Here is an 11,528-nt window from a genome sequence, read left to right as displayed (position 1 = left end):
TACTTTCACCGAAATTCTCTCTTTTGAAACAAAAAACGGAGAAAAAGAGCTTTTTGTGAAACGATGTTATTTCATGCACTCTAGTGAATTGTACACTTCTTTTTGTCCATGAATGATGCCACAAACACCTAAATAGTGCTTTACTTCTGTAAAACGCTTTCACCAACAATGAAAAAGTGTTTTTTGATTGCAAAATACGTTTATTTCCATTCAACAGTGTAACAATTTGACAAAACAATTTCGCAAACTATTTACAAATGTGTGCAACTGTGGTACTACTTACAATTATGTGGATGTTTCAAATACAGTTTTTCCTTTTGTAACGCTCTCCTGCGTGCAAGGAGACGCCAGGACTCGCACAACAGTTTACTTTCACTTTCACATTGGTCCGTTTTGCGTGCAAACGTTACACTTTCTTGACGGCCTTTTTTTCCGGGGAATAAAAAGCAAGTAGCAGACTGTACACACTCCTCCGATGAATATGCATTGGACTCGGGGCACTCTCCGTCGTCCGATCGAACGTCCGCCTGTGCGTGCTCGGTTGCGTTCCGCGTTACGACACCGTCATAGCCGCCGCGTCAGCGGTTCCAATTTCGCCGTCAAGCTCGGATTCACCTTCATCATCATCGAGGATGATCACCGTCGTCATCAATGTACTATTTTAGCGTTGGTGCCTTTCGTCTTGTAAGTGTAGAGCTGCTTGCAAACGCTCGCCATTGCCCGTTCCTCCTCCATCTAGCTCCATCTAACGTCTTCTACTGCCGCGTCAATGCTTCTCAACCACGGAGTCACCACCCTCATCTTCATCATCGATGATGATCATCGTCGTCAACAATGTGCTTTTTCAGCGATGCTTTTGGTCTTTGAAAAAAACGGCTCTGGCGTTAGCTCCTCGCGACCAGCCGCCATTTTTCCTTTGTTTTCCATTCTGATCTCCTGCGGACGTCTTTTAACGTCTTTGGCGCTCCTCCGTAGGTTTTTGCAGAACGTCATTTAACGTCTTTGGCAGTAAAAGAGTTAATTTCCACGGTGTATGGGGTATATGCCATGGAGGAAGCGGGACTTCTGAGTTTCACACATCAGCTTTGTTTCCGGTTTGCAACGTGTGGGCCGCGTCCCGTTACTTGTGCTTCTGCCCTTGTGCCCCTCGGTTGCGCGTTCCCGTCGACGGGTGCGAGTGTGTCTGTCTCAGTTGTCCGAAGCATTTCAGAGAGCTGAGACGCATCAGCAGGAGCGCGCGGTTGGGGGTCACAGAGGTGGTGGTGCGAGTGTGTGAGAGCGGCCAGCAGTAGCCGGTGTCGGTACCAGATGTGATCGCGCTGCTAGATTGTATCGGGGTCACCTAACGATGACGTCACGCTACAGGATTGGCAGGAAATTATCCGTTTACAATTGTTCAATAAAGTTATATGGGGGGAAAATCCGGTTGACATCAAAACATTGGAAAGAAAATATTAAAGATGTCATTTAAATAACAAAATATATGGACTGAAATTGTAAAAACGTAAATAAAACCAAGAATATAAAAGCAGGATACTTAAAGATTGAAGAAATAATAAAATAGATTGAAGCGTCTTTGATCTTGCTGATGACATCAGTACAGCAGCACTAACGAAATGCGCGATTCATTTGTGTTCACTTCGGTTTGGTTTATTTTTTAGCTGTTCACAAATCACAAAAACAGTCTTAAGAACACATCTCAGTTAATGAATTTGTGTATTCATTTATTCAATCAATTTTATTATTTATTCAATGTTTTACATTCTTAGGTTTAATTACATTTTTACAATTTCAGTCCATACATTATGTTATTTAAATTACACATCTAATATTTTCTTTCCAATGTTTGATGTTAACTGGATAATTTCTAGCCAATCCTGTAGCGAGACGTGTTCATTAGGCGACCCCGATTACATTTGGTACCGACACCGGAAACGGCGCTGTGTGAACCCGGAAGTCAGAATTCCGTGGCATCTACCCCATTGTATTGCTTTTGCCTTTCTGTGCCTGTGTCTAAATCCACAAGGCTGGGTCCTCCGAATTTGTCAGCTGCATGACGTCACTCCTGGCGCGACTCAACAACACGCACAGACTGACACATGAATAGAATGTCGGTCAATGCGCTACCGACAAGCAGCATTGACAATCCATTCATATGTAAGTCCGTGCGTGCTGTCGAGTCGCGCCGGGAGTGACTTCATGCAGCCGACAAATTCGGCCTTTGGAGGAACAAGCCTTGTGAATTTGGATACAGGCTGTGGCTAGCCTTCAAACCAGGCATAATATTATAGTAATCAAACAACATTTTATCACATTTTCAAATCAATTGCGGATGTAAACTACAGCGTTCGCTCTTCTAGCTTCTAGTGTCAATCCATTTACTCACCTGTATTATACCCATGAAGCAAAACTGCAGGTTTTTTTCCCCCAAAAATACCATCGAGTGATCCGTTATCGCGGAGATCACCGAACAATGACAACCAAAATTCCGCACACTGTCTTCGAAGAAACCCCCACCAGTACTGTATCCGCTGATTGGCGCCTTCTCAGTAGCTGTCAATGCTGCTTCCTGCTGGAATCGGGACCAAAAACCGTTAAAATTCTCAGACATAGCAGTTCTCTGTCCCTAGATCACCTCTGATGATTCGAGGACACCCTCCAAGACGTAGTACAGCTTCCACATAATAGCCTCCAATACATCCACCTATATCCATGAAGCTGCCCAGAACCTTGAAGTTGAGTATGTATGAATTCGACCAATACAGCGACGTCAGAGAATTGCTTGCGTCTCGAGTGTCCTCTGCCTCTCTTAAGTTTTCTTTCACTTAAAACAACTCTATGCCCACTGGCTAGCACGGATGTTATGTCTTTGTGTTTTAATCCCAAATCAAAATAAAAGGCAATCAAATCACCCCATTCATGCTGCATTATTTGTCGATCATGTGTTGATAGCCAAGGCGGTTGCTAATGACCCGGATGGAATCTTTCGTTCTCTGGCAAATAATTACGTTATTTCGCAACAGTTTTACAAAACTTATTGCGTTATAACGCAATAGTATTGCAATGTAACGCAATGCTATTGCATTATAACGCAATAGTTTTTTCAATAAAGCTCAATAGTATTGCAATATAATGCAATAGTTTAGCGATATAACGCAAAAGCATTGCGTTATATTGCAATCGTAAATATTTTCGTAATGTCCCCTACCGGGCTCCGTAACAACGCAACAGGCACTATTTTTTTTTCTTCAGATAGTTCTCGGAATGGACGAAGTGGATATAAGAATTTAAGACTTTGGTAAATTACATTTTAGACTTGGGATAATTATTTTAAAGAAATGGCCAGCAGGTGGTAGCAAGTATAAGATCAGCCAGTATCACTCAAGATTCTTGTTGTAGAAGAGAAGCAGGAAGTGTAGATTGGGACGGGGAGTGTCGTCTGTCACAACTAGCGTGTTGTAGAGCAGCAGAGGGCAGCGGGGAACAGCGGACTGAGCGGAGAGGAAGTAGAAAATAAGCGATCTGCAAAACAAAACAGTTAACCCTGCAGGATTTCCTATTAGTTTAAAACTGGGCTATATTCTAAAGCTGATAACTAAAGAATGGAAAAAGATAGAAATACACTTCTTTTTTCTCATAAGGGTCGAATCTTTCTTTTGGTATGTTCCATGTTTAGGCCTATATAGCAACACAATGTTCTGTGGGCCTTGCAAGATCAGTCAAAATCTAGTAAAACGGCTGGTATTGAAGAGGGTTGCTCCAATGGCTGGTCTTCAATGAGTTAATTAACTGGGTTAACTAAATTTTTAATTTGTTATCATCATTATGTAAAGGGAAGATTGGGATCCACCCCCCACCCCACCAAAAAAAAATCGCTGGAAAAAAAGTGACCAATGCCGTCTTTCAGTGAAGAGGTGGGGCTGATCTAGAAGCCATCCCACCTCTTCACGAAAAGCTCACTGCAACCCTCTGGCGGTTGGCCTGCTCAGATTCCCAAAACGCATATATATATATGTATATGTATATATATATATATATATTAAATATGCTAGGAGGCCTCGTCCAATCTTTTTCAAAATTCACTTATCCGTGCGCACGACAGTTCAGGAGAATGGAGCTGAGTTTGGCGCTTACAGTAATTTGCATCGTTTTACCATCATTCACATCGAGCTCTTATTTGAGCAGTAGTTTTGTTTTGGAGCCGTATGATTTCCTTTTTGACACGGCGGTGGAAGCCTATTATAAGGGAGATTGGCTTTCGGTGATCCTGAACATGGAGAAGGCTCTCCGTAACAGAGCAACAGTCCGCAAAGTAAAGGCAGACTGCCGACTCAGATGCTCCAACCAGACAGCATTCGAAGACCCCTCGGCCGGCTTAGGAGTTTCAATACCCGGGGCTGGATCTGTGGAGGACCTGGCTTTCTTCTGGAACATTCTAAAACGCGCGGACTGTGTGAATTCGTGCGAAATGGAGAAACTTGGAATACCAACTTTACTTCAAGTCAGTGAAGAGGTAGAGTTGGAGTTCAGGAGGAGGACCCCTTACAACTACTTGCAAGTCGCGTATTTCAAGGTACAGTAGTCCTACGTGCAAATACCCGGTGGCTGTAACCACTGATTAACTGTTCGAATGCACTATACAGAACTGGGATTTGTGTGTAATATGTAAAAGAACACTTAATGTCCACAGCGAGTAGCCTAAATCTTAACAACCCCCCCCCCCCCCCCAAGTCAAACAGCAATGCCACGTCATAAGCATTCGTCATCGTCATCATCACCATCAGCCTTGTGACTAATAGTAGTGCGTTTAAAACAAATTGAACTGATCCTTAATGTACAGCATCTCTCGTTAGGCTGTTCTGTATGTATGTAAATCACATTTTCTTTAGGCGCTTTCTTACAGTTCAGTCACAGACATTACCTCCAGTTTTCTCCCATTCAGGGCTAGACTGGCCATCTGGCTTAGACGTTAGATGCTTGGTGGGCCAGTACCTTTTGGGCTAAGCTGGCGCTATTTAATTATTACTTTTATGGAGTTAAATTAGGGTCAAAAGTTTTGTACTTGAAAAAATACAAACGAGTCAAGTCAGCCGTTACGTCAACTTCAAAATAAGAGCATTTCAAGGCATTGATGGCCATATATTATTAGTATAGTAAGGTTTATTTTGAAGTTGGCCTCACCACATTGGTTAGGTTTTTCCTATGAAGAAAATGCGGAGTCGGCCACCACCACCTAATTTTCTCCAGCCTGAGTGACTGATATCACTCAACACAGCTGCAGTGCTCTAGCTGTGTTGATTGAGCAATGTATTTTAACTGCAGTTGCAGCGTTGCGCCATTATGGAGGCGCTATGTCAATAGCAGTGCACAGGAAAGACCTGAAGTAATAACCGAAGAAGAAAGTTTCTTCTTTTTTTTTTTTTAAACTTTATCGCACCGAAGAAGAAACGGATCACGGAGCAACGGTTGCACATGCCCACTTCCTGGTTGCGAAGCAGAGGACTGGTGGCTCCAGCCATCGACAAAGATAAAAACACAGTATATAAAATAAACATAATAGTGTTTCACAACAACACTGAACTATATTCACAATTTAATATGTACTTGTGGATGAATTTTTAATGATTCTAGTAAAAAAATAAAATAAATCGTGGGCCGCGGCCAACGGCACAACACCAGGCTTCCACTTAAATAAGCTTTCAGGCAGCCGCAGCATGAACCCTCCCTCGGCGCTCGCCCAGCCCATGGTCATGGCTCCAGCTTTGGGTATGGCGCCTTTAGAGACCGCAGGAAGTAGGGTGACCAGCTTTTGAAGCTCCAATTCATGCAACCCGCAAATTGGAGTCATGTCCCGCAAAATCAGTGCTTGTCCTAATAATAATATTAATAATAATGATGATTAAAAAGTTTGCTGCAAATACTGTCAGCCGTAACCACGACAACAAGGCATAGCCACGGACTTTCATATGTACAGTCCGTCTGAGTCGCTCACAAAAAGTTCCCCATTGCTTTCGTGGCTGCCAGACTGTTGTAAACCACAAACTGCTGTTAAATGGTGACAATGACAATGAAGAACTACCAGTTAGAAGTACACTACAACATGTCATACCTTTTGTTTTGTTTTTTTAGATAAATAAACTGGACAAGGCAGTGGCAGCAGCCAATACATTTTTCCAAGCAAACAAAGATCACGTGGAGATGAGGCAGAACCTGGATTACTATGGCACAATGTCAGGAGTGCAGGAAGAGGACTTCAAAGATCTCGAAGCCAGGCCACACATGGTTTGAACATGCATTCTATTCTTGAAAGAATATAATTTGAAAATGTTGGGCTTTGACATTTGACCTCACAATAATCTTCCAAGTTGTGATAATATCTATATCAAATTTTGTTCAAGGCAAAATTTTTGATGGGAAAGAGATATTACAGCGGCAACTCTTACAGTCTAGCAGCCAAACTAATTGAGGTGGCTGTAACTGAGTACTTCATTGCTGATGAAGAGTGCAGAGCGCTTTGTGAAGGAAGCTACAACTATGATGGCTACAATTACATGGAGTACAATGCTGACCTCTATCAGACAATGACAGGTGAAGCATCGTTATACTGGATTTCGGTAAAGGCACCCATCAATAGACTTTTTATAGTTGTGTCTTTTTGTCAGACCATTACATACAGGTACTGAATTGTAAGCAGCGTTGTTCTGTGGAGCTGGCCTTTACTGCTGTTGGAAGTGAAAAGCCTTTGGAGGATTTTCTTCCCTCACACTTTAACTACCTGCAGTTTTCCTACTACAACAGTAAGTATTTTGTGTTTGTGTGACTGTGTAATATCACTAATGCAGTCATTACAGGCCACAATATTTCAAATTCAAATAACTACATACAATTAATAAGGTTTTACAGTAGAAACAGTTCTGCAATTTCTGGAATGCAGACACCCTCCTCAATCTACCTATCCACCATATTACATCACTACTTGTCCTCATTGTTATGATTGACTTTGGTAGTGCTGGGCGATATGACAATATTATCGATAGAAAATTCTTATTGTGTAATTTTTTCCCTATCGTGTCTATCGCCATTTGTCATTTGTTTTTAATTGAGGAGTTGGGAAGGACCCTAGCCCAACTCGACCCCGTGTGACCAGTGACCACTCCCACTAGGTTCCTGTGACCTAGCCTGGTCTCTGCCACTTGGACAGCAGCACCATGACTTCCTCCTCCAAGAATGTAAAGGGCAGCTGTAGTTTATTGTTGTGCCAATAGATCGCAATGCTACTCAGGCTCCTAGATAACCCAATTCATTTTTGGAGATGACTGCTGGCCTTCCTCAACAGGGTCTCGACGCTCGACTGCTGAGATTGGGAAGGTGTAGATGAGGAATGGCCACAGGATCCTAGGGAGAAAGCCGTGCTGGTAGACCCAGGCTTTAAACATCCCTGGGAGGCCCGACTTATCAACGGTTTTCTCTCAGAGAGCAGCCAAACATCTTACCCAGAATCTTGACTGGCTTTTCTGTGATGGTGGGGATGACTTTGCCTGAGATGTTGAACCGGAACTAGACCTCCACCCTCCCTTTCTTTAGCACCATGGATCTTGATTTGGCTAGTTTAAACCACATCCACCAGCTTCTCGATACTCTTCAGAATCCACCGATAGCCTGGGACTGATTCTGTCATGCTTGTGAGATCATGACAGAATGAACCCTGATGGGTGGCTGCCGTTAACCAGATCCCAAATAAGGCCCTCTGCACCCTGGCTCAGCAGACTTAATGAGCATGTTAATGGCCAGTGAGAACAGTGTCACAGAGACTGTGCACCCTGTGAGAATGCCGACCTCCACCTTGTGCCAGGATGATGATGATGTTGCTCCCGAGGAGCCCCTCATCCTGAAATTGTTGTCATCTCACCGAACTGTCTCAATTGTGACTTTGCAAACAAGTTGTCACACCTATAGATTAGTCCAATTGTATAATCAGCCCTCCTTACTACAGTCTTACTATAGCTAATCAGTGGAATTTAGCTTATCTGGAGGGTAAGATGTGGAGAAACTTGATGTGTTAGGAAAAAATAAATGACTGCGATTTTGGAATCAGCATGCCAATTTTAGTTTTAATCAGTATAAAAATCTAGCACAATGGATTTTTTTTTCAAATTGTTCACTAATGTTTTTCATGGGAAATTAGTGTGCTAATAACAAATCAGGTGTAATTAAAAAAAAAACTTAATGCACTTTTCTCGATAATATTAAGGTGTGGAAGTGGTATTTCTGTTGCATATTGAATAAGTGTGGAATTGGTAGTTTTGTTGTATATATACTCTATGTACAGTACATTCTTTATCTCAGACTTTGAAATCATAAGCCTGAAAACTGTTTGCACATACATAGTTGTACTGTACCTAAGCTGATCTGTAGGTCAAAATTAGATAGCCTTTCCTTATACAGCCTATTCATATTGCAAGTGTGCACACAATACGTATCTTGGTATTAGTTAAATAAAATGGACTGGAACCTGTTTTAAAGTCTGTTCTTCCTGCACTTGACTCTAGGTGAAAACTATGAGCTGGCCATTGAGTGTGCAAAGACCTACTTGCTCTTCCACCCTGACGATGAAGTAATGAAACAAAATCTTGCTTATTATTCAGCCATGCTAGGATTGCACAAGTCACAGTTCATACCAGCGAGACAGGTACAGTTGTTCTAACTCACAATATTATTTTAAAAATGATGATAACACATAAACTTTACATTGTAGAATACAACAAAATGAGGTTCATTTATTTTGACAAATATCCAATTGGAGATAGATGATCAAAAAATAAATATATTGATTTGTTGTTTTAGCTGGTGCTGGAGACTACATTTAATATGAAAAATACATTCATAAGAAAAACTGAGAATCACATATTTGTACGTTTTTCCATTAATTGAACCGTGGAGATGGTCCCAAATAGTTTACCTGGGCTGGACTAATTGGAGGCAGAAGCGAAGCTATTTGGATGACGCAGGGTCAGTCATAAGTGGTAGTACTGTGTCAGGCCACCAAAACACTGGTTCGACTGGACCAATATTTTTTTTTTATAAATAAATACGATGAAATCAGCACAGTCCTGTTTTAAAAGAAAACTACTACTACAGTGGAACTTCGAGTTACAAACTAACCTTTTTACGAACTTTCCAAGTTGTGAACACAATTTTGGTTGAAAATATGCCTCTTCAGAATTCAGTGATTCCGTTTTATTCACTCAACGGTGGCTCTCTGCCGCTCCTAAATCCCAGCCTCTGCTCTTTAGAGCCAACAGGGGGGAAAAAAGAGCCAGCAGGAAGAAAAGGAAAAAAACGCCCCTTTTCGCACCGTGAGCCAAACGGCTTTCTGGGCGAGAACCAATTACCTCTTTAACATTGCCCCTCATCTTTGCTTTTCGGGTTAGTGATGGCTCGGCCGACGGCCGAAAATCGCTTCCATTGGCGCAAATATGAATTAAGCAGTAAAATCCACCTGTTTTTATCCATATTTTGTATATGTTTATATTTTGCCACTTGCTAAAAATTACATCAAAGATGTTCACGGCTCAGTTTGCGAATTTCATATGACCAAACTAAAAAAAAAGGGGTCTTCTGCCCTCAGTTAGTGTAGGGGACGTAACCTAGTAGCGAGCTAAGACTGAGAGAGCATTTTCTGAGTTCTACTAAGTACATCAATGGCCTTGTCTGTGGATGAGAATGAGCTCAGTCCGTCATCCAGGTGTGAAGTTCATTAAGTTCATTAAGAAGTGACGTTCATTAAATTGTCTCACCTCGCTGCCATACTCACTTTCACCTTCTAGAGCTGTCCTCCTCAATCCATAGATAGCAACTGATGGTGATAGGCAGTTGCCGAACACATACAAGCACATCCGGAATTCCTCCACTTCTCCATCAAGGTTGTGGTTTTTGAACCAGAGAAAACGGAGATAGTCCCGGTGATATTCTCTGACCATAAAATTGTGGAACATTTGCTCCACGTCCGCCATGACTGCGTAAGGGTCGTACCGGAAACGCATCAACACTCCCACCAGACTGTTGTTGAGGTCTGGCCTTTTAAGCAGAACATCATTGAGAGAGACTTTATCACATTGAGCACTTGAATCAAATACTATTCTGATGTTTCCAGGTTTTTGTGGGTGATATACACCAAAGCTTGGGATACCAGCATTCCTGCTTGGGGGTGAGGGGTGGGGCAGGTTAAGCGTGACCCTTCCTGAAGATTATTTCCATGAAATTGATATAATGTTCTCTCATTTCAATTTTCCTTTTTAATGTTTTGCATAATGACATCAGACTGAGAGCAAGTTGTTGGGCAAACGCCGTCTCCGGGGACGAAATGGGGCTACCCAATTATTAGCCTCATCTTTTGTGAACTCGTTATGCATAACATTTAAGAATGTTGCGTCCTCTACTGAAAAGGCCACTTTGTCATCATCAGGGGTTGAATTGAAAAGGAATTTACTCAGTTCATCTTGCGCATTGTCACGGAGGGAGCATTTATCTGTGTACTTCTCTTTGGTGTGGATAGTGTTCGTGGAAGGAGTGAAGAAGCTGGGCCGTCCGTTGTTGAGAATGTTTGTTTTGAAGGAGTTCACTGTTGGTTTATGTGCACCTGAGAGGCAAACGTCTCCTATGAGCAACCATCCTAAGTCCAGACATTGAGCGTAAGGTGCATCGTTAGAGCCATTTACCTAGTTGTGGATCTTGTGTGCTCTAATTATATCCCTATCTAAGAGGAGCAGGGTGTCAGCTGGTGGGTCTAGAGGAGGAATCTGTGATGCTATCGGGCGTAGATGAGGATGAGCTGCTGCTGTTTCTGGTGTAGGTATTTCATTCCTGTTATCTGGAATCTGACCGCATTCTGTCAGTGTGGGCAACACCATAGACACCTTTCCACTTAAATTCTCAATGACAAAATCGTTAGCCCTGCGGCCGCCTGTGTCTAACGGCCCTGCACATGTTTTAATGGTGTATGGAATTATGTTACTGTATACACCAAACATATCGAAAAACCCAGATCTGGCATGACGTACATCTTTCTTTTATTTTCGGGGGACACTTTTGGGTAGACATTGACTAAGCAGATCTCTGCGCACGATTTGCCTTGAAATCCTGGACCATATATTTCTGTACAGTTGGATGTAGTGACTAACGGGCTAGTGTCGTTTTGCTCCCCGCCATCACTCTGGGAAGGTGTGTCGGTGTATTTTTGTGACCATGGTGGTGGTCCGGCATGCATGGCTGAAATGTGTGTATCGCTATTGCACTCAGAACAGTGAATTACAGCGTTACAGTCTTTGGCCCTATGAAAAGAGGATGTGCAACATTTGCAGCATATAGAGTACTCTTTAAGCAGACTCTTCCTCTCATCGAGTGTCTTCATTCTGAAGCCCCTGCATTTGGCAAGAGAGTGTGGCTTATAGTGAATAGGGCACTGCTTATCTGGACTGGGGAGGGAGGTTGTGACCTTGTCTGTCGTGCCAATATCCGTTTTGTTGACT

The 11,528-nt window shown here is 42.4% G+C and overlaps 1 protein-coding gene across 2 annotated transcripts in view; it reads left to right on the top strand.

Annotated features, from left to right (window-relative positions):
• The first annotated feature begins 3,933 nt into the window (after positions 1-3,933).
• The window catches only part of p3h1 (prolyl 3-hydroxylase 1), a 56,886-nt gene continuing 49,291 nt past the window's right edge, over positions 3,934-11,528 (top strand). Inside the window, exons 1-5 of one of the 2 annotated variants that reach the window (XR_013294954.1) lie at positions 3,934-4,573; positions 6,130-6,282; positions 6,399-6,588; positions 6,663-6,797; positions 8,550-8,689. Coding sequence is in view for 1 of the 2 variants with exons in the window: in XM_077572222.1 (XP_077428348.1) it covers positions 4,013-4,573; positions 6,130-6,282; positions 6,399-6,588; positions 6,663-6,797; positions 8,550-8,689 (1,179 nt within the window). In the remaining variant the exon portion in view is untranslated. The remainder of the gene's footprint in view (positions 4,574-6,129; positions 6,283-6,398; positions 6,589-6,662; positions 6,798-8,549; positions 8,690-11,528) is intronic. The other variant, XM_077572222.1, reaches the window with a different exon arrangement.

This window comes from Vanacampus margaritifer, chromosome 8 (assembly GCF_051991255.1).
Source record: "Vanacampus margaritifer isolate UIUO_Vmar chromosome 8, RoL_Vmar_1.0, whole genome shotgun sequence".
NCBI lineage: Eukaryota > Metazoa > Chordata > Actinopteri > Syngnathiformes > Syngnathidae > Vanacampus > Vanacampus margaritifer.
Note: the sequence above shows the minus strand (reverse complement) of the source record. Positions and strands in the feature narration are given on the sequence as shown.